This window comes from Marmota marmota, unplaced genomic scaffold (assembly GCF_001458135.2).
Source record: "Marmota marmota marmota unplaced genomic scaffold, marMar, whole genome shotgun sequence".
NCBI lineage: Eukaryota > Metazoa > Chordata > Mammalia > Rodentia > Sciuridae > Marmota > Marmota marmota.
The window spans coordinates 33,671,890-33,694,098 of NW_026000005.1; the positions used below are offsets into that span (position 1 = coordinate 33,671,890).

Sequence of the window (22,209 nt, forward strand, 5' to 3'; positions counted from 1 at the left end):
CCCGCCCTGGCCCCGCCCCCAAGGCGGCCGCCTGGCTTTCTCCCCAGCTGCACGCTCTCCTGCGACCGCCTCCAGCAGTCAGCATCCTCCACCAGCTTGGGTCCACAGGCACTTGTGAGTGAGATTCCTTTTTCTTTCTTTTTTCTTTCCTCTTAAAAAAAAAATCTCGATGGCATTGGAGGGGAAGGGAAATACACACACACATACACAAAGCGAGTGTGTGCTGTACTTTGAAAATTTAATCCTCGGGGCCATAGCTCTCCTGGTTAATTAAAATTAAATCTCCAGTGCATCTGGAAAAAAGAAAGGCTGCAGCTCGCGGCCTTGGATGCGCCCACCAGCGTCAGACATCAGGCTGGGCTTCAGCTAATGTGTGCCACTGGCTGGGAAAGGAGAAGGGTAGGTAGGGGAAGGAAGTGCAGCTTCCAGATCCCTTCAGCCTCAGGGATGGAGCCCTGGGAAGAAAGGTGGGGAGGGGGGTGGCAGAGAAGGTAAGGTTGCAGTCATCCACAAAACCAAGATAATAAATGATTTAAAAAATAAACTCAGGCCCACTTCCACCTCATCTCCCACGCCCCACCCAGGAATAAAAAACAAAAAGTCACCTCTAACCAGATCTGAGGTCCGATCATATCAGTCGGGCTATGTAACAAGTCAAAAGGGGAATCTTTCTTTGGAGGATGCATGCTTCCTGCAAGACTCATCTGTAGGTTTATGCTTGAGTTCCTGTCTTCTAGTTCATTCCCTACAGAAAGACTGCTGAAGATGGGGGGAATTTCTCACTGTGTGTTGATGTTCAGTAACAGGATTTTATTATTCAGATGCTGCTCCTTATTTTCACCTTAAGAACTTGGCAGGTCTGTTGAATGTGTCAGGTGCAGTGATCTTAGACTAGACAAAATGCTTTTTCTAAGTCTGTTGTTATAATGCAGTATTTTTCCTGCCAGGTATTAAAATCATGTAAAAGCCAGCAGATGCCATCATTTTGTTGTTGTTGAGCCCACCACTTAAAATTCACCAAGCTAATTGAAAATGGGTCTGGTTAAGAATGGAACCAGACATCACTTCCTCCCCTGGGTTCCTCCCACCAGCAAGACTGCAGTTTTTGTTGGACAATCACACTTCCTCCCTGTTCTTCCCTCCTCTTGCCCTTCTGTGACCTCCTTTAGAAACACTTCCCCTCTGTCATTGTTACTGAGGGATTCCAATCTATACTCATTAAAGAAAAGATGAAAGCTCTTCTGGTTCATATTGACTAGAAAACTGAGGGAGGAATCACATACCCTTTTACATAAGTCAGTTATGTAGATAGGACAAAAAATTAAAAATTACACCATTGCCACATTCTTTTTTTAAAAGTAAAATAGGAAAGTCCAAAGTATTGTAAAAAAGCAGAATTCCTGGTGCTTTGATCTCACTGATGAAGTTTTGTTCTTTGGTTGGTTTGTCGTGCTGGGATTGAACCCAGGGCCTTGTACATGCCAAGCAAGTACCACTGAATTACACCTCTAGGCCCCAGAGTATGTTTTGTAAGCAGAAAAAGAAATATTGTCTCAATTCTCAGGGTTATGAAAAAATTCAGAATTCTAAGAAATTCAGTCTTGCTTTCTTTTGGGTGGGAGCACTTTAAATTCCCTTTCAAAAATTATTTTTATTTTGTTAGTGTTTGGTTTATCTCACAGATAATGTCATTGAAGGTATAAGGTATTGTGGTTTATGGCCTGGCCTGTGGATTCTCAGAGATGTGCCAGGGTAGGTCATTGCATGTACAATGCAGTACTGTGTGGGCCTGGTTTATTACAGCCTCTGTGTGATCACTGAGTGAACTGAAAGAGGGAAGCTGCCATCTTCCAGTGAAAAGGTGACTAGGAGCCGGTGATGCCTACGAGGATGACAAATGTTTATCCTAGCTACAGGGAAGTTGCAGGATGAGCAGTGAGAAAGCTCTTTTTCATAATCTAGGTAAGACTTGTGATTGAGATGTGGAGTCTCTTCAAGGGATCTGTTGTTTAAAATAAGGAGGTATGGTCTCTTTGCCTGTGCCTCTGATCTCAGGGTCTAAAAATCTGCTACCCACCCCAAAAGCCTGTTGGCACAACAGTTCTACTTGATTTTAATTCTGGCCCCCAGGTGAGCCTTCTCTTGTGAGGACCACCATGCCATCCTTCAGCGACCACTCCTATGGCTGAATCAAACACCACTCTTCCCTGCACTGTTCCACATCACTGCCCCCTTTGTCCTGAGGGAAAAAGGCATGCTGTAACTATGCTCCTTCCACACCCCCTGCTGCCATCACCCCTTAGCAATAACTCCCTTCCTCTTCTGTGAGGCTCTTGTTGTAGGGACAGATGAGGCAAGGCACCAACGATGGCAGGACACAGTTTTATTTGGCTGCAGCCAAGTTCAGAGGGCACAGCTTTTGCTGTAATCAATCAATTAATCCCCTGAACTCCAAGTTCAGGTAGTTTCAGAGTTTTATAACCAGCATGTAAGGGGAGGGGCTCAGAAGTTCACAGTCTGTAGAAGTTCACATAAAAGCAGCTTTTTCACTGTTTTTGGCAAGTTAACCCTTCAAGGACAACACCTGAGAAGGGGAGAGCTTCTTCTCCCCTTTCTTTCCTCCCCCTGCCAGATGTTACCATGGAGCCCAATTGGTAACTTCTCTTATCTTAGAAATGTAGACTTCTCTGTGAAGCCCCAGCTCAAGGCCAGAGGCCTTGTTTGCACATTTCTACAAACTACTATACTGGATACATTTGTGAAAAACTAGTAAGGGGGTGTTCCAGCACTGATTTCTTCTTGGCCAGTGGTCAAGCAAGATAGGGCAACACGAAAATAGGTAGTTTATCTACATTGAACTCTTTTTGCAGAGACTCTTTTGCTGACAGTCCTAAAATCAGGCATGGTGAAGATTTCTGGAGAAGCCCAGTGAAGACTTTTCTGTGGAGAAAGGGGGTGCCTCTACACTCTTACTGCTCACCCATCTCCTCACCCCTCCTTTACCCCATCTGCCTGGTAACTTTATTTTCTTCCCTCTGCAAAGCAGCTGCTATCTCAGACAGACAGGAGCTTGTGGGATTCTCAACATGTAGACTCACAGAATCTCAGTGCTGAAGGAATGCCAGTGAGGCATCTAGTCCTGTCGCTGCCTTGAAGCTAATCCACTCCTGAGCCAGCTCACATGAATACGACTCAACCAGTTAACAACGTTCAGCCAATATTTATTGAGCACCTACCACGTACCAGGTACTGTTCTAGGCAGAGGGATACGGTACAGTCAACCAGACATTTTCCTGTCTTTGTACAGCTTATGTCCAGCATGTAGGGATTCTGGGAGTGGGAGTGAGGGGTGGAAGGAGTATGTGTGTCACAAGAGGTAGGACAGTAACCAAGCAAAACAGATCAGAGACTGAAGATCAGGTCTTACAGCTCTCACAATAAGGAGATGTTTATGTCCTTTTAACCAAATATCTTTGCTGCTGGGAACTGTTTCTTCTATGGACACTCAGGAGCTGTGACCCTGCTTCAGTGTGAGAGCCTTACAGCACCACACAGGCTGTGCAGTGATGAGAGAAATGCTGCCCAGAGGATTTGCAGCAACTGGCGGGGGGCTGGGAGTTTGAAGGTGCTGCTCCACTGCAGTTCCAATCACTTGACACAAGTCCAAACCAGATTCCTTTCCACCTTTACATCAACGAAACTGTCTTTCTGAGAGGAGATAATGGTAATTTTCAGTGGTAAAATGGTAGCTTTATTTCCTAGTTGGTAGCAAACATAATGGTGGTAAGTTAAGATGTAATTAGCATAATCTGCCCATCCCAGATGGGTGATATGTGGTCCTTTTGAGTGACAGACACACAAGTCAGTGAAGAGTTGAAAGAACAACAGAACTAAAGGCATAATTCATGTAGTGATAAATTAACTTCAAAATAATAAAACTCCACCCTTGCAGCTCTGGTTGTTCAGATTCAACATGGGAAAGATGCAGAAAGTCAACTCCTAATGTTCTTAACCCACTGGAGCAGGTACACCCTGATTTGGAAACAGTTGGACAAAGGTTACTAATTGGCAGCCCATTTATGTTTTGTTTTGGTTATTTGTACACATAGTAACTTTCTTAAATTTGGTCTAATTGCAACAATTAAAATCAAAATTTTGCGTGAAATTTCAGACAACCCATAGCAAATGGGCCTGCCTTTCTCTATGAAAGGGGCGGGCTGAACAGTAGATGTGGTGGGTGGAGAAGAGGGGAACAGTAACTTCCTGCTTTAGATGAGACTTGAGATCTTGTATTTTCCATAAACCCTACCACTTGCTATTGTATCTGCAAGGCTTGGCGTCACTACCTTTTTCTAGCTTATTTCAGCCATACTTCAACCACATACATTACTGCTACCTTGCAGTGAATACAAAAACAAAAGCTTCAGAACTTCCTGGCTTCTCCACCCACCAAATCCACAAGTTCTGCTGAGTATTTGGATGTTCTACTGCATTGACTAGCTAGGAGCAGAAGGATGTGAGCAGACTCCAGGGAAACCATTCCTGGTGGTGGAAGGTGATGAAGGTGCAGTGAACCTCTCTGTGGATTGGCCATGGAGATTAATGACTGAGTGACTGATTGGATAGGACCTGGACAGCAGAGACTAATGACCAGACTTCCTCTTGATGACTCAGTTCTACAAAGATGCTATAGCTGGGCAGGCTTACTCATTTTGTGGTGTTGGGAATTTTGAGATTTTTACTGAATGTAAATGTTGGTTTCTTTCAAATGTACCAAAACTTCCTTTTGGTACATTGCTGGCCATCTCATTATAAGCAGAGACTAGTATCATATACTGGACCATATTGAACTTTCCGGTGAGTCTCTAATGGATCTTGAGCCAGTAGCCATGTAATATTCTTTGTACTGGACAACCGAGTCTCACAGGTTTCCTGGCCTATCCATGAGAATCAAAACTGCTTGACCACTCATTACCAGGGATAATGCCATTTTATGCTCTCTGAAAGTGTATATTAAGATCTCCCTATGCCCCAGAGCTGACATATTGGACATGGCAGATGGAATGAGTTGTAAAATAACTTTAGATAATCCTAGTATATTAGGATTTCTGTGTGACTGCTGGATGAGACCAAAATAATTGTAGACTAAAGCAAGAAGGATTTCTTTTTCATGTATATCAGTCCAAAGACAAAGGATTTGTGTCCATTAGGGTGGATTGTATACCTTCTATTTCATTCCTCTGCTTTTCCTGTGGGGTTGCATTTATCTGCATGGGCTGCAGATGGTTCATCGAGCCCATGTTCCAGACTTCAAGGAGGTAAAAAGAGAAAGGAGAGGGCCATAGAGAGAAGTTGCACGCTCACATACACTTACATCCCATTGTCCAGAGACTGTCATATGATCACATCTAGCTGCAAGAGTGCTGGGAAATGGTATCTTTTCCAGGAAAACAATGTAACCAGCTGAAACCTCCATTCTTAAAAAGGAGAAAATAAATGTAAGAGGAGAACCTAGCAATTGTGTTGTAACTAGCATTAATGCCTCTATTAAATTTCTCTTCCATCTCAGTCTTTGACACAATTGGGCTGGTTCTTAATTGCTACCACTTCAACTGATCCCTTAAAAAATTTTTTTCTTAATCATCTACTTATTGTTCTACTTGTATGTTACCACTTCACAGAGCTTATAGTCTAATAGAAGAGATAGACAATAAATAAGTAAAAGAACAAAATAAACAATTAGACTTATAGATAAGTCTTATGCAGGAAACAGACTTGTGACAAAGAATAAAGAGAGGGCAAGGTCCCTTTTTTGATTGGGTGTCAAGAAAACCTCAGAAGAGTTGAGATTTGAACAGAAACTTGGGGAAGTAAAGGAGATGACCCTGTGGTGTAGCAGCTTATCAACCAAGGCAGACTTCATTTAAATAGGCCTCAAATGGGAGATTTGGTGCTGTGGAGGAATGACAGGCAGCCAGTGTGATTGCATACTGTGAGTATGAGGAAAGGGCAATATGGGATAGCAGGATGGGGAGGAGCTGGACCCTGCAGGTCTTTATAACAGTGGGGAGTCACAGGAGGGTTTTAAACATCAAGTAGCATGATTTTGTTTATGTAAGATCTTTCTCATTGCTGAGTAGAGAACTGATTGGAAGACAGCAAAAATAGAAGCCACAAGATGAGAAATTTTTATATGTAAGAGATGATGACTTCTTTGACCAGAGTGGTAGCACTGGAGATAGAAAAATAGGTAGATGAATTTATGAATTATCTGAAGAATTTCGTTTAAGAGTGACTTGAAACCAATTTTCTACTCATGAGTTCCAGAGTATAAACATGTTTTTAAACCCTGTTTCCCCACTTGGGTGACCAAGAGGTTGACTGAGGTTGGCATTCTGCAGTGTCATGCACATAATTGGACTTTGGACTGGGAGTGGAAAAGGAGGACAGGCAAAGTTTAACTCACAGAAAAGAAAATAAAAGCACATGTATTCTCTTGGTTCTGATTAAAGCCTTACAAGCTGGGTAAATTTGTTTTTACCCTCTCTCTTATGGAAACTAAAAGGAAAAAGATATTCAGAACTTGCTTCTCAGACTAAACACTAATAGTATTTTTTTTTTTTTTTGGTTTGGGGGAATGGAACCCAAGGCCTCAAGCATGCTAGGCAAGCAATATGTCACTGACCTACATCCCCAGCCTGACAGCATAATAAAATGAACAAAACTGTTATCTCTCTTTTTAAAATTTTTTTATGTTTTATTATAATTTGTTATATATGACAGCAGAATTATTACAATTCATATTATTCATATACAGCACAATTTTTCATATCTCTGGTTGTACACAAAGTATATTCACACCATTTGTGTCTTTAGACATGTACTTATGGTAATGATATCCATCTCATTCCACTGTCTTTCTTACCTCCATGCCCCCTCCCTTCCCCTTCCACCCCTTTGCCCTATCTAGAGTTCATCTATTCCTCCCATGCTCCCCCTCCCAACCCCACTATAAATCATCACTATATCAGAGAAAATATTTAGCATTTGGTTTCTTGGGATTAGCTAACTTCACTTAGAATTATATTCTCCAACTCCATGCATTTACCTGCAAATGCCATGATTTCATTCTCTTTTATTGCTGAGTAATATTCCATTGTATAAATATATACCACATTTTCCTTATCCATTCATTTTCTGATGGGCATATAGGTTGGTTCCACAGCTACTGTGAATTGTGCTCCTATAAACATTGATGTGGCTGTGTCTCTATAGTATGCTGATTTTAAATCCTTTGGGTATACACTGGGGAGTGGGATAGCTGGGACAAAAGGTGGTTCCATTCCCAGTTTTCCAAGAAATCTCCATATTGCTTTCCATATTGGCTGCACCAATTTGCAGTCCCACCAGTAATGTATGAGTGTGCCTTTTCCCCCCACATCCTCACCAATACTTATTGTTGTTTATCTTTTTTTTAAAAAAAAAAAAGAGAGAAATTTTTAATATTTATTTTATTTTATTTTTTAGCTTTCGGTGGACACAACATCTTTATTTTATTTTTATGTGGTGCTGGTGATATGAGAATGGAAACCCCTGCTTGTTTCTGCAGTTTATGTGAGTGGTATGAATTTTCCCAGCCTTTCACCTTCAGTTTGTGGATGTCTTTTCCTATGAGATGAGTCTCTTGGAGGCAGCATATTGTTGGGTCATTTTTTTTTTTTTTAAATCCAATCTGCCAGTCTACGTCTTTTGATTGGTGAGTTCAGGCCATAACATTCAGGATTATTATTGAGACATGATTTGTATTCCCAGCCATTTTAGTTTATTTTTGGTATTTAACTTGACTTGGTTTCCCCTTCAATTAGTTTTTCCTTTAGTGCAATACCTCCCTTTGCTGATTTTCATTGTTTTTCAATTCCTCTTCATGGAATATTTTGCCGAGGATGTTCTGTAGTTGCAAGTTGTAAATTCTTTTAATTTTTGTTTATCATGGAAAGTTTTTATTTCATCATCAAATCTAATGCTTAATTTTGCTGGATATAAGATTCTTGGTTGGGATCCATTTTCTTTCAGAGCTTGATATATGTTGTTCCACAATCCTCTAGCTTTTAGGGTCTGGGTTGAAAAATCTGCACATAATCTAATTGGTTTCTCCCTATATGTAATCTGATTTCTTTCTTTTGTGGCTTTTAGTATTCTCTCCTTATTCTGTATGTTAGGCATTTTGGTGTGGATCTGTTTAATTTTGTACATTTGATGTCCTGTAAGCCTCCTGAAGTTGGTTTTCCAATTCATTCTTCCTGTTTGGAAAATTTTCTGATATTATTTCGTTGAATAGATTGCTCATTCCTTTGGTTTGGAACTCTATGCCTTCCTCTATCCCAATAACTCTTATTAAATTTGGTCTTTTAATACTATCCCATATTTCTTGAATTGTCTGCTCATGGTTTCTTACCACTTTTACTGTGTGGTCTACATTCTTTTCAAAAGTATATATTTTGTATTCATTGTCTGAGGTCCTGAGGTCCTGTCTTCCAAGTGGTCTAATCTGTTGGTGATGCTTTCAATTGAATTTTAATTTGGTTTAGTATTTCTTTCATTTCAAGGATTTCTGTTTTGTTTTGTTTTTTTAGAACCTATATCTCCCTATTGAAGTAATCTTTTGCTTCCAGTATTTGCTTATGTAGCTCTTAGTCAAAATGATCTTTTGCTGCCTGTATTTGCTGTATTATAACATCCTTTAATTCACAGAACATTTTAATTATGTACATCCTGAACTCCTTGTCTGTCATTTCTGCTGCTTCCTCTGGCCTAATAATGTGGTATCTTGATTTGTTTGGGGCACTTTCTTCCCTTGTCTTTTCATATTGCTTGTGTGTCTTCCCTTCTAGCACTGTGGATCCCAGACATTACCATTTTTACCCTATAAGCTTATAGTGCCCCTGTAGGGATCAAATACCTCTCCTTTGAGGTGAAGGACAATGTTAACAGATCTCAGTATAAACAATATGCACCTCAAAAACAAATGTTTGCTATTAAGATGTTTACAGATTGGTCACAATGTACAGAAATGGTGAATTCAATTATTATCTACAATATTCTCAGTAGGTTTGTAAAAGGGTTTATAGTTTCTGATGTTGGACAAAGAACCAGGGGTGAGGAGTAGGATGATATGCCAAGGAGGTAGGAGGAGAGGATATAGAGTTATTATATCTTAGGAAGTGTGAAAGAGAAATCTAAAGAGGAAGATTAGTAGCAGAAGAAGGGAGAGGAAGTAATTTTGGGGAGACAAGTAAGTAGGAAGACAATAGAGTACATAAAACAAACATACATATATATTTAGAAAAATAAAAAATGTTAAAATAGTAGGAATTGGTGGAAAAAAGAAAAAAGGATAAAGAAAAAAATATATAACTCAACTGTAATATACTATTCAGATGTCCCAGTCCTCAAAATCATAATTCATGCAAAGTACTTGGTTTCACATGTGTTGGGAATGTGAGAATGGAAGAATAGAGAGGAAGAGGGAAAAAAAAATCTTGAAGGAAGAAACAGGGATTGTTTCAGTTGGAGATCAGTATCTTTCCTGCTCCCTTCTCATCTAATAGGTGGGTTCATCTGTTGTTAGCTGGTGTGTCCACCCTCAGGATGGTAAAGGTAACCAGGGTATCACTGTGTTGGGGTAGTGGCTGCTGGGGAGAGGGGGGTAGTTAAAAACTGGGTACCCCAGATGGATTTCCAAACTGGGAGTTGCCCCCACTGAAAATGGTGATGAAGGTGGCCCAAGATTGAGGTGCCTGCTTTCAGTGATGGGATGTTGGGTTAGGTGGGAGGAGCCAGGATGATTTCAGAGAGGAGCACTGTGGTGCAGAGCATGTGGCTGTCAGCTGACTTCAGAGCCTGTGTGAGGTTCTTGGACACAGGCAGGCTAAGGCACATAGGGTACTGTCTCTGCTGCTGTAGAATCCTAAGATGTCGGCGACTGGGGGAGCCCCACATGGGCAGATGGGGCTCCACATGGGAGTAGCGGCCAGACTTCCTGCGCCTGGGAAGCTGCCAGGTGTCCTTTGTGGGAGCAGTGTTCATGCTTTCTGCTCGGGTGGGTGGCCAAAAGTTCTGCATGGGTGCTGATGCTGATGGTCCTGCCCTGGTATCTGGTTGTCCTGCATGGTTGAGTAGTTGGGAGACCTGCTCTGACACTGAGGCCTAGAGCCCTGGACTGGCATGGTGACCATGATTCCTGCGAGGGAGCAGGAGCATCACTCGCAGAGAAGCAGTATTCTCACTACTTGAGTCCCAGGTCACAGAGTGACACAGACTGCTGCCTTCCTCTTACCCACCATCTTGGTTTTCAACTGTTATCTCCTAACAGTTGTTGATGTCATATTTCCAAGGAGGCATTTTCCCTTCTCTGCCCTGTTAACAAGTACATACTACTGACTTTTGGCTACGTGTCCAGCCCTATGGTCGTCTCTCTGATGGTGAAAAAGAATTGTGAGACAGTGTCTGATCTCTAGAAGTTTATAATCTACGTTGGATGATAAATGAAGGTTCATGTTGCCATCTATAATCAATAAAATGAAAGGAATGCTGCATAATGAAGGATTAAAAGTATGACACAGGTGAGAAGTGCTACTGAAATATAGAGCAGAAAGAGGCAAAAGAAGGAATGAAAATTGACAGTTAAGAAGAATCAGTCACATTGTAGGAATCTGACTTGACCTCTCATTGAATTCCCACCACACTCCTTCAACAAGGCTGGAACTGGAGGGAGAGACATGGGCTGGGTAGTAATGGAGAGGGACTGAGTAAGTCTGTGTTGAGCAAGCCTTGAAAGAGGTGGAGAAGAAGAGAGAAGTGAAAAACGAACATAAGGAGACATGTTTAGCTGTCATGTTGAAGGGAAGGGGAATTGCTACTGAATTCAAATGGGCATGAATATGGAGAGTCTCGAACACCAGGGAGAGCTGTTAGATACATTTTAGTTAGAAGTGGCAAGATAGTGATGGCTGCTACTGGATAGTAGTGATGGCTACTGGTGTTTTGTTGATCACCATTTAAAACAGTAAAGGAAGAATTCTGAAGTGGAAGAAGGAAAAAACAGCTTGGAAGAAGCAGTGGCGGGCCTCATTTTAGTATATGGTGGGGACAGAAATCCAAATGAACAGATTAATTAACAAAGAGATTTTCTAGGAATGATTGGCAGGACTCAGAAACAGCTTAGTATTGGGGATACAGGAATATATCCTTAACATAGGAAATGGGTTAATCAAAGTAAATTCTATAAATTTAAGTTTAAAAGTTCAGGTAAATGTTGGCAGGTGGTATGGCATAGTGAAAAGAACATGAGCTTTGAAATCAGCAAACCTGGGTGTGAGTCCCAACCCTACCACTTACTTCCATGTAACCTTGGGCAGAGTCCTCTGCATGGGTACACTGATACATAGTATCTACTTCATTGATCTATGTGAAGATTAAATAACATGATTACTGTAAAGCACTTAGAACAGCTCCTGTCACAGAGAATTACAGAAAACTGTAAGGTCAGAAACTTTTCAACACAAAAAATCCTTTGGACCTCCAAATATTTTTGTCAGTAAGCAAGCAGAGAAGACCACTTACCACCCAACTAAGGCCCAGTTTTCTGACACTCCTAATTGTGTGTGTGTGTGTGTGTGTGTGTGTAATAATGTGTATTGTTTTAAGCCTCTAAGTTTGGAGTAATTTGTTCCACAGCAACAGTTAACCATATACATTTTACTGAAACATGTCTGATCTCATTAAGCCTCACAGCAAACTGGATAAAAAGTACCCACAAATTTGAGAAAAGACAGTTTGTTCTTTAGCTATGGTGCCATACCAAGTAGATACCAGTACTAGTTTTAAACCTGTGCAATCAATAATAACCTAAGTGAACATGCTTTTGAAAGCTAGCTTGTCAATGCCAGCTCCTTTTAACTGAAAGTCACCTGATGGTCTTTTAGAAATGATGACTTGATTGATGGATTGATTTCCAAAGGCATCTTCATGGAGTACTATGGTCTGAATGTTTGTTTCCTCCCAAAATCCATTTGCTAAAATCCTAACCCCCACCGTGATGGCATTAGAAAATGGGATCAAATCTTTGGGAGAATATTAATTGATGGTTACTTATAAAAGAGGCCCAAGGACAATTACACAGCCTTTTCCACCATGGAAGGACACTGTGAGAAGAAAATATTTGTGAACCAGAAAATGAGCCCTCATAGACACCTAACCATATCTGGGACTTACTAGCTTCCAGAACTGTGAGAAGTAAATTTCTGTGTTTCTTAAGTTTCCTAGTCTAAAGGTTATAAGTAGCCCATGCTGTTATAGCAGCCTCTATAAGACTGAGAGAATTTGTTGATCCACTGATCAGGTTTAAACTGGTTCAAATGACTGCATTTTACCATGGTTACAAAATAGCTCAGCCTTTCCTCATGTGTGGGAAATTTTTGTATTCTCAAAAGATCATGTTCTGATTGAAGGGAGATTGGGAACCATGTTTCCAGGTGAATGGGGGATAGTGTCTGTTTGGTGAACTGACACTGGCCAAGCTTACTTGTTTAAAAAGAGCTGTGTCTGAAGCAAAGAATGGTGCCCTATAGAGAATTACCAGGAGTTTATCACTTCATATTTCATCATTTTTATCAAATTTTCTTTTGGTGTTTCTGGGGATCGAAACCAGGGTCTCACACACACAAGGGAACCATTCTATCACCAAAGCCCTTTTGAAATTTTTCATTTTGATACAAGGTCTCTTTGAGTTGTCCAAGATGGTTTCCAACTTGTAATCTTCCTGCCTCAGCCTCCCAAGTAGCTGAGATTACAGGCATGTACCACTATGCCCCATCCAAATGTCTGAATAGCATCTTCAAAAGTCATCTTTCTCCTTTCCTTTAGATAGGACTGCCCCCCACCATAATTTGACAAGATGGTTATATTTGTTTATACACTGCCTAGAGTCTCAAAATCTTCTCTTAGCTTTTATTTTTCTGTATTTTTTTCCATCCTTGGACTCAGGAAGTTCTTTCTGTATCTAACATTGTCCTTTCCTATTATGACTATCCAAGTCAGGAGAACCCTGCACATTTTCCTGTGTATAAAGCTCATCTACAATGGTTGTCATCTCTGGGCATGTGTTTACTTTGCCCCACATCTCCCAAGAGAACAAGAAATATGAGATTTGCAATTTGCCTACTCACCACACTGTTTGGAATTATTACCTCCCTCTCTGAACATCTTGGCACATCTTAAAAGAAGGGATGGGATACAGAAAGAAGACAAACTTTGTCCCAGCTCTGCAGCTCTTGAATCTGCTTGAGTTCTCACTTCCAAACCCTAGTTTCACCCAGCACACAAGGACCAGGGAAGGAAACTACAGAGCAAAGCAGAAGCCCTAAGTCATGAAAACACTGTGGATCAGAGGATAGGCCCTGAGGCTGTGATAGCTGTACTCTTAAGGTAGGTATAAAGTGGCTTGGTCAGAGGTAACTCCTATTATAGGATCACCATGATTCAGCTTTCCTTCAATTTTCCTAGAAGACTTGAACTAGGGAAAGCATTTTTGTATTATACATAGATATTTACAGAGTAGAATTTAAAGTTGATATGAGTTTTTAAAGAAGGAAACTTGAAAATCTTAACCTTGGAGAGGACCACGTCCTCCCAGCCTCCATATCCCTTCTCTTTTTTTTTTTTTTAATATTTATTTTTTAGTTTTCGGCAGACACAACATCTTTGTTTGTATGTGGTGCCGAGGATTGAACCCGGGCCGCATGCATGCCAGGTGAGCGCGCTACTGCTTGAGTCACATCCCCAGCCCCTCCATATCCCTTCTCAGTAGATGTTCATTTTTCTGTATTGAGACTACTTTGGTGATGAGCCTTGGCTGAGATTATTAATGCTCCAACGTACTCAGTGCTCTCTTGACTGGGTTCGTTGTCCTTTGGGGATATTTATCTTGTGCAGTCCCTCTTTCCTGACTCTCCCTGCATACACCTTTATGCTCTTAGATATCTCAACCAAAAGGAATTCCAAAACCCAACGACTTCCTGGGAGATCATCTGAATTTAAGAATCAGAGTTCCTCAGTCTTCTAAATTTTCTTTGTGTGCCTTGGCCTAAAATGTCAAACTCCAGGTAAGATTCCTTAATTTTCCTGTAGAAATTCAAAATAAGCCCAAGGATATTTTGCACACATGAACCGTACACCATGAACACAGCATCTTCCCTAAAAGATAGATTCTCCTTGCCTCTGTTTACCTGGAGAACAAAGAGAAGATGGAGTGTTGAGAGTGGAAGTGAATCTTCCCCCCTGCTATTCCCAGCATGCAGTAGGACATATTTCTGCAGTTTTCTGAGGGCTTGGGCCAAGAAGAAGCCAAGAGATGGGTTTCCTTTACAGAATAGCAAGGTAGATGCAGTTGGTGATGTTGCACCGTTTTGGGGTTCATTCAGAGTTGCTCTGATTTACTTGCATGTAGTTGTAATGTGTGACTTCATAGCCAGAAGTCCAGAGCACTGGTCTCAGCCATCTCAGTCTCCATCTATGGTGGGAGCATATTGATTTAAAACCCCCATCTGCCTGTATATCTTCCTCAGTGACTTCATACTCTGCACTTCTCAGTGGGACTGTGAGTTTTTTGTAATACTATACATTTATATAAATGACAATAATAATATTGTAACACAAAATTTTATTTACTATCTATTCTTATAAGAATATTTTCTCTGGGCTCCCAAAATAATTATAAGAAATAAAGAGAGGGGAAGGCTTTTGCCAAGTTGGGGATGATTTCCCAAGGCCTTCTCTATGCTATCCGATTTGCTCCTTGTTGATGGCTTTGCTTTCCTGTCTTTCAGGTGACAGACATCCTTGGGACAACTTTGCATAGTCCTCTCCAGAAAGAAGCTCTGTGATGTGTGGATTGTGAGCTTGCTCAAGCAAGTCACGCTCTTTATAAGGTACAACTAAACATAAGGACTGGTATGGAAGAGCCGGCACCACTGGAAGGCCCGGACCAACTCCCAAGCCCCCACCAGGGCTCTCTGAGGAGGGCTGTGGCTGCTGCTCTGGCCCTAGATGGGGAATCTACAATGGGTCGCAGGAAAAAGAAGAGGAAAGAATCCCGCCCAGAATCTATCATCATCTACCGGTCAGATAATGAGAAAATGGATGATGAGCCTGAAGATTCAGAAGGTGGAGATCGGCCTAAAGAGGAAGAGGGAGATGATTTCCTAGACTATCCCGTAGATGATGGTGAGTCTCTCTGGGACCCCTTGTTGAAAGCCATGGGAAGGGAACCAAAGAGGGGGACCTCATCTGTCTATATTTCTTCTTGGTGGTACATTTCTCCCAGGGTTGCAGTCTCATTCAGCAATTGATAGTACTACTTAGAACCTATAATTTTCTATTCTAGGTGGGATGGAGGAGATCTTACACTCTCTGAACTCCTAGTATAGTGGAAAAAGCTGATTTGTGTGCAAAATTCAATAACACAAGCAGACCATGATAATTATTTAATGTATGTATAATAAAGTCAACAAATTATTGATTTTCACGATAATCAGGAAAAAGGAAATTATTACATCAGTGAGATAAAATATTCCTTCATTTGTAGGATTGCCAAAAATGTGTTTAAGTATAATAATATCAATGTGAGGAAATTACATTTTAAGTAAAAGTGGAAACTTCCCACTTCATAGTGAATTTGTTGATATTTATTAAAATTCAAAAAAAAAATATATATATATACCCTATGTCCCAGGAATCCACAGTATATCTTTTTTCTTATTTTAATTTTTTGTAGTTGTAGATGGACAGAATGCCTTTATTTTATTTGTTAATTCTTTTATATGGTGCTGAGGACCAAACCCAGTGCCTCACTCAGCATGCTAGGCAAGCACTCTGCCACTGAGCTGCAGCCCCAGCACTCACAATACCCATGTTCTGCATATGTAAAAAAGCATGTATAAGAATATTTGCTGCTACTAATGGAACTGTGGAGTGTCTGTATTAAGAATAACTGGGCAGCACTGGAAGGATGAGATAGATCTGTTTGTGTAGAGGGATAGATATCCAGGATGCACACTTACAGAATAAGTCAAAGCAGTAGCCTGGCTCTCACGGAGTTGACCTTCTAGTTAGGAGAAGGCAAACAATGAATAAGTCAACCAATAAAAGATAATTTCAGGTAGTGGTATGCGTTGCAAAGACAGTAAAACCATGATAGAAAGAAGAGTCCTGTTTCAGGGTGATAAGGCAAGAGATTGTGTGGTCATGGAAGGTCTCTCTGAAGAAGTGACATTTTGAGCAAATTCAAAATGACATGAAAGAGCCAGTTGAGAAAAGACATGGGGTAGAGCTTTTGAAGGAGAGAGAACAGCAAGGGCAAAGGCCTTGAGGGCAACCCTGGCCCATTTACAGAATGGAGTGGTTTCTGTTTAGGAGTGTAGAGGACAAGGGGAAGGATGTTGAAAAGATGTCAGAAAGTGGGGCAGGGGTCAGATACGTCACCGTTGCAGGTCTTGCAGGTCTACAGAAAAGGGTTTGGAAGTTGTTATAAGTGCAAGGGAAAGTGAATGGAGGACTTTTAAACAAGGGACACACATTATCTCATTCATAGTTTAAGATCACCCTGGCTTGTCTATAAGGACTGGATTGCAAAGAGTAGGAATGGAAACTGATGGGAGAATTTTAGACATTGCAAACACAATAATGCTAATGCAGAAGCTTGAAGTACAGTGATAGGAGAGAGAGTGCCAGAGAGGAAGAGGTATTAGATTCAGAATATAATGTGGTATGTGCTGACAGATTGGAGGCAGGACATAAGGGAAAAGGGAGGATTAGCAATGACTCCTAGGTGTTTGAAAAGAACAATGGAATGATGGTTTTATTTGCCAAGATAAAGGAGACTGTGAAACCATTAGGTTTGGGGGAACAGTACATCCCTTCTAGGTCAATCATAGCCCTTGCTACTCCTGAGTCCTGCTCTTAGGTGGCTTTCTTCTATCTCTTTCCCACCCATGGGGTAAAGTCTTCTAGTCAAAGGGCCCAGGGAACACATCTATCTAAGCCTATAGTCCTCAATCCTCCCCCACATTTTTAGACTACCTTTTACATACCAAAGGCCACAGACTTCCCTTCTCAGTATCTCTCATCCCTTTTCAAGGGTGGTCAAAGGACAGCTATTTTGTGATTGCCTGTGTGTGTATGTGTGTATGTGTGTGTGCATGTGTACTATATGAATGGAGGGTGTGGATGTTTGGGGGTGCCGGGTTTCTGTTCTTGTGACTAAAAGGCTCAGGGGTCACTCCAGGTAAACTGGGCTGTGCAAAATAACCACACGAGTCACAAATACCTTTTTTCTTTGGGGTCGCTGTGACGGCTCCTCTGACCTTAAGGGTCCGCAGGAAGAGGGAGAGAAAGCACGCGCTGACCCCTTTTATTGAGGAGAAGCTATTCAAATGAGGCAAGGGGTCAGGTGTCAGGGGACTGAGTCTATCTTCATGATGTCCACTGTCAGCAGGTTGACTGACATCTAGGTAGGCCACACCCAAGGGCACAGTAAGAGAAGGGGACACACACAAGACACTTCCATGGAAGATTCTACCCTAAAGGAACAGGTGAGCATAGATAGCTCCACCCATAGGGCTGTAGGAAGCCACACCCGAGCACAGTCACTCAAACCCTAGAAGAGTGGGGCAGTCTAGCAGCATGGGTGCCTGACTGCCACATCACCCAGCAGGGGAGTTAACTCAGTCACTTGCAAGGTTGGTCTCCCACATGGGGGGTATATATGTGGTGTGGTGTGCATGGCATATGTGTGTGGTATGTGGGTGTATAAGTGGGGAGAGTGTATGTGTGTGCATATCGTGGGTATGTGTGGTAAAGTGGAGGGTATGGTATCTATATGTTGTGTGATGTGGGGTTTGGAGGTACTTACAGGACTGGGGTGGGGTGTCTGGTGGGTGTGAGTGGTGTGGTGTGGGGGAGTGGGTAAGTATGTGAATAGAGCTTAAATATGAAGGCTGGGATGCCCACAGGCATATGAAAAGGTCCCCTCTCAGGGAAGTGTAAAGTTAGGCATGAGAAAAGAAGGGTCATGGGCTATGTATAAGCTGATTGCAATGATCTTTACACACCCAGAGTGATACTCATAAATGATATTTTAACAGAACTTCTTAACTTGAAATAGGATCATTAAAGTGTTATCTGTAGTAAAGTTCCTCACTCTACTCTATGTCACAAAAGTCATGTCAACACTGAGGTCCAGAGAAATGGAGGGAGAACTGTCTCACATTTTATCAGGGCTCAGAAATGGAGAGAAAGCTCATGCTATGGAGTGACAATAGCAGTGGTCACCCTCCAAGGGAGACTATTCAGTCTACTACTGAATCCCTGACTCTACTACTATGTCAGATGCTATAAAAAGACGTCTCGTAGTGGGCCCAGCCTCAGAGGATACACCCTGATGAAAGTCCACTCTTCAGATCTTGACGCTCACCTCCTTTGTGCCCTACAGGTATGTGGAACATGCCTTTCGACAGTCGCTATGTCACCTTAACAGGGACCATCACACGAGGGAAGAAGAAGGGTCAAATGGTAGACATTCATGTCACATTGACCGAGAAGGAGCTGCAGGAATTGACCAAACCCAAAGAGTCCTCAAAGGAAATGGCACCTGAAGGGAGAAAGGCATGCCAGATGGGAGCAGACCGGGGGCCTCACGTGGTCCTTTGGACTCTGGTCTGCCTGCCCGTGGTCTTTGTCCTCTCTTTTGTTGTCTCTTTCTACTATGGCACTATCACCTGGTACAACATCTTCCTTGTGTACAATGAGGAGAGGACCTTCTGGCACAAGATCTCCTGCTGCCCCTGCCTCATTCTCTTCTATCCAGTGCTCATCATGGCCATGGCCTCTTCCCTGGGCCTCTATGCTGCTGTGGTCCAGCTCTCGTGGTCCTGGGGGGCCTGGTGGCAAGCTGCCCGGGACATGGAGAAAGGCTTCTGTGGCTGGCTGTGCAGCAAGCTGGGTCTGGAAGACTGTTCTCCCTACAGCATCGTGGAGCTGCTTGAATCTGACAATATCTCAGGCAATCTCTCCAACAAGGATTCTACCCAGGATGTAGAAACTTCTACTGTCTAAACTGCCAGCAACTTCCTTCCTTCTCTGGATCCAGTAGCCTATATATCATCTTACAATTCCAGTAGATTCTTTCTTCAAATTATCCCCTGTCCCCTACAGTTCTAAAAAATCTTAGCCCACACTGATCTTCCCTACCATCTTGATGGTTCCCGGAAGGCAGACCACAGAAAAGCAACTGTGCCAAAGTAGTAGTCTACACAGTGAATCAGCTCTTCTTAATTCCTTGCCCTAAAATGACCACTTGTCTTGGATAGGGAATTCCACTGTATATCAATCCAGAAGCTTGAAGTTGTTACTGGTGCTGTAACCCAGGAGACTTTGTGACTCAATGTGACAGGGAAAATAAAGAAGCTCAGGGGTGGCCAAGTCCTCCGAGAAAATTGACAGAGATGGAGTGAAACGTTTGAAGTGCTGGGCTGCTATGCATAATAGAAAGTAGTGATTTGTGTGAATCACTTAGGTTTAGATTGGACTGATTAAAATTAAAGTCCTAAAATATCGGTCATTAGTTTACTTCTTGTATAGAAGTTAGGAGGCAGACAATTCCACGATCCTGTGAAGTCATTGGTACCCCAGGTTTCTTCTTTTCCTGTACCATTAGCAGGACATGGCCCTTATTACTGTTATCCTCGATGTTCCAGTGCTGACTATGTCTTTAGCCACCACAGTCCATGTTTCTGGATAAACAGAAGAAGGAGTGAAGAAGAGCACACCCTTCTGTTTAAGGAGACTTCCCAGAAGAACCCCCTCTCAACATTTTTATATCTGACTGGCCAGACCTTAGTCACATGACATCATGAGCAAAAGAAGCTAGGAAATGTAGTCTTTTGTCTAGGTAGTTATATTCTTAGCTAAATATTGGTGTTATGTTAATTTGAAGAAAAAAGGGAAGAATGACTATTTTGGTAGGCAAGAAGGAATCTCCACCTTGTGATAACTATTTAAATTCAGAATCCCAAACTACTAATACAGTTTTATTTATTTATTTATTTATTTATTTATTTTGGCTTGAATCTTACACAGAATTTATGCATAGAGATGAGCTATGTACACTACATATATGCTATCCATTATTCATTGGTATTAGCTTCTAGTTTGTAACTAAACTTCTGAAATGTGTGGTTTCAGGGCTTTTTTTTTTTTTAAAGCAATAGTGGATAGGATAATACAATTACATAATGGTAGCATAACTCTTCTTCCTGGTGGTGGAAGTGAAACAGGGGTTGGTGATATTTAATCAATAAAGACTGAGAAGGGAGGGATTGTGCCTCACAAACATTCCCCCAGCAGGGATCATTATCCCTAAACATGAAGAAGCCAGATTTAGCCTTCTGTGGTTTGGCAGAACCTCACTCAGAGCCTTACTCACTCAGATCTTTCTAGTTTAACAACAAACATGGTGTTTTCTATGCTAAGAAGTTTGTCTTCATGGCCTGAGGGTGTATATTAGATTAAACCAGATGAAAAAGATTCTGAATTTTAAAAAATCAAAGGTGTCTTTTTAATTTTAAAATATCAAAGCCCAAAGAGGTCAGCAGATTTTGGAAGTTTGGATCCTTACAAGAAAAGCCGGTGCTCCTTTTTGTTTCTGTCTTGGAAAGAAGCTGTTGAAAGAACTGCTGTGACCTAAACCAGAGGTATAAGCCATGCTTTCCACAGAAAGCCAGGAACGTTTGCTTAATGTATGGTGCTGAACTCCACCTTCAGAAGAAATCTTCTTTCTTTTTATTCAACTGTCATTAGTTTGACTAGAGGGAAAAAAAAATGTGCCCAGCATTTTTGAAGATAATCTTGGTGCTTTCTGGTATATTTGCAGAGATATGAACAATTGAAATGCAGATAAAGAAAATAAAAAAGTGAAATGTGATTAACATTTGTTCAATTTATCTTTGAGCTCTCTGAGATAGCTTTGAATGCTACAGTTTGCAGATAAAGGGTGAGCCTGGGGCTGTCCTATATATATGTAGTGATTTCAGGATGAATCCTTTCACATTGACACAGGTGCACCATTAATTCATGGGGGGTTCTACTTAAGTGAACTGTTAACATAAGTCATGCTTTTTATCTAAGCCCACATTAAAATATTGCAACTATATTTGTTGCATTTTTCTGTCATGTTAGTTGAGAAAATCAATGTCAAGGACACAAAAAGTCATGACATAGTGGACATTAGTGGAAAAAGTGGACATAGTAGAATGGAAGTATGGAGTGAGAGTGAGACTATGCCCAAAGGATACCTAGATGAAGCTGACAGGGCCTTCACTCTGATTGGGCTTATCACCTATTGGAAGAGATAGGCTCAGGCTCGTACACTAAAATTATTTCAAAAGGGCTCTAAAGTGGTATGTAAATGCTTAGACTAGAGGAAGGAAAACTGAACCAAACAGAACTAAAGCAACAGAAGAAAACCTTGCTCTCAGTAAACACCTAGAGAACATTACAGAAGAAATTGCAGTTAGATATTACATTTGAATAATTTCTTAGCTTATAGTTGCCTAATCTTCATGGTAGATATTGAAGATGAGGAACATATTTTAAGTTGCTTAGCAGCCATAATATGCAGAGTTGGATTAACCATGTCAGACCCAGTATGGTGATCCTGATGCTTCCAAGTCATCTTGTCTGTTACCATTAGGTGGCACCCTTTCATTTCAGTTTATGTCTGAGGGGACTAAACCCTTGTTCCTATGAAATGAGATTCTATATCTTTAAAAGAACTAATTTCAGTTGCATTGAAAGTTTGATTCTGTCATTTTGGAATGGTCACGCAGACGTTGACTTTTACAGTGTTGAAAAAAATTAGCAGCTTCAGGGTTTGGTGATCACACCTGTAATCCCATTGATTTGGGAGGCTGAGGCAGGCAGATTATAAATTCAAAGTCAGCCTCAGCGATTTAGCAAGGCCCTAAGCAACTCATTGAGACCCTGTGTTTTAGTAAGTTTTCCCCCACTGTAGCTAAAAGACCTGACTGGAACAATTTTAGAGTAGGAAAAATTTATTTGAGGACTCATGGTTTCAGAGATCTTAGACCATAGAAG

General features: G+C 41.4%; 1 protein-coding gene across 8 annotated transcripts; it reads left to right on the forward strand.

Moving 5' to 3' along the window:
* The first annotated feature begins 5 nt into the window (after nt 1-5).
* On the forward strand, nt 6-21,037 carry Tmem169 (transmembrane protein 169). Of its 8 annotated transcripts, XM_048808520.1 has the most exons (6): nt 21-114; nt 1,804-1,962; nt 3,047-3,246; nt 14,037-14,162; nt 14,886-15,282; nt 18,548-21,037. In XM_048808520.1, exons 5-6 carry the CDS (start codon nt 15,012-15,014, stop codon nt 19,168-19,170), a joined length of 894 nt encoding a protein of 297 aa, XP_048664477.1. In that variant the 5' UTR covers nt 21-114; nt 1,804-1,962; nt 3,047-3,246; nt 14,037-14,162; nt 14,886-15,011; the 3' UTR covers nt 19,171-21,037. The 8 variants fall into 8 exon arrangements, with proteins under 8 accessions (XP_048664480.1, XP_048664474.1, XP_048664477.1 ...); XM_048808517.1 differs by lacking the exon at nt 1,804-1,962 and having other exon boundaries at nt 13-114; XM_048808521.1 differs by lacking the exon at nt 1,804-1,962 and having other exon boundaries at nt 99-114; nt 3,044-3,246.
* Nucleotides 21,038-22,209: the final 1,172 nt, after the last annotated feature.

What these genes read in the sequence shown, in the direction of transcription:
- Tmem169 (XM_048808523.1), top strand. Translation starts at nt 15,012, where the DNA reads ATGGAAGAGCCGGCACCACTGGAAGGCCCGGACCAACTCCCAAGCCCC. An exon ending in AGACTATCCCGTAGATGATG is followed by an intron (nt 15,283 to 18,547) that starts GTGAGTCTCTCT and finishes TGTGCCCTACAG; the next exon opens with GTATGTGGAACATGCCTTTC.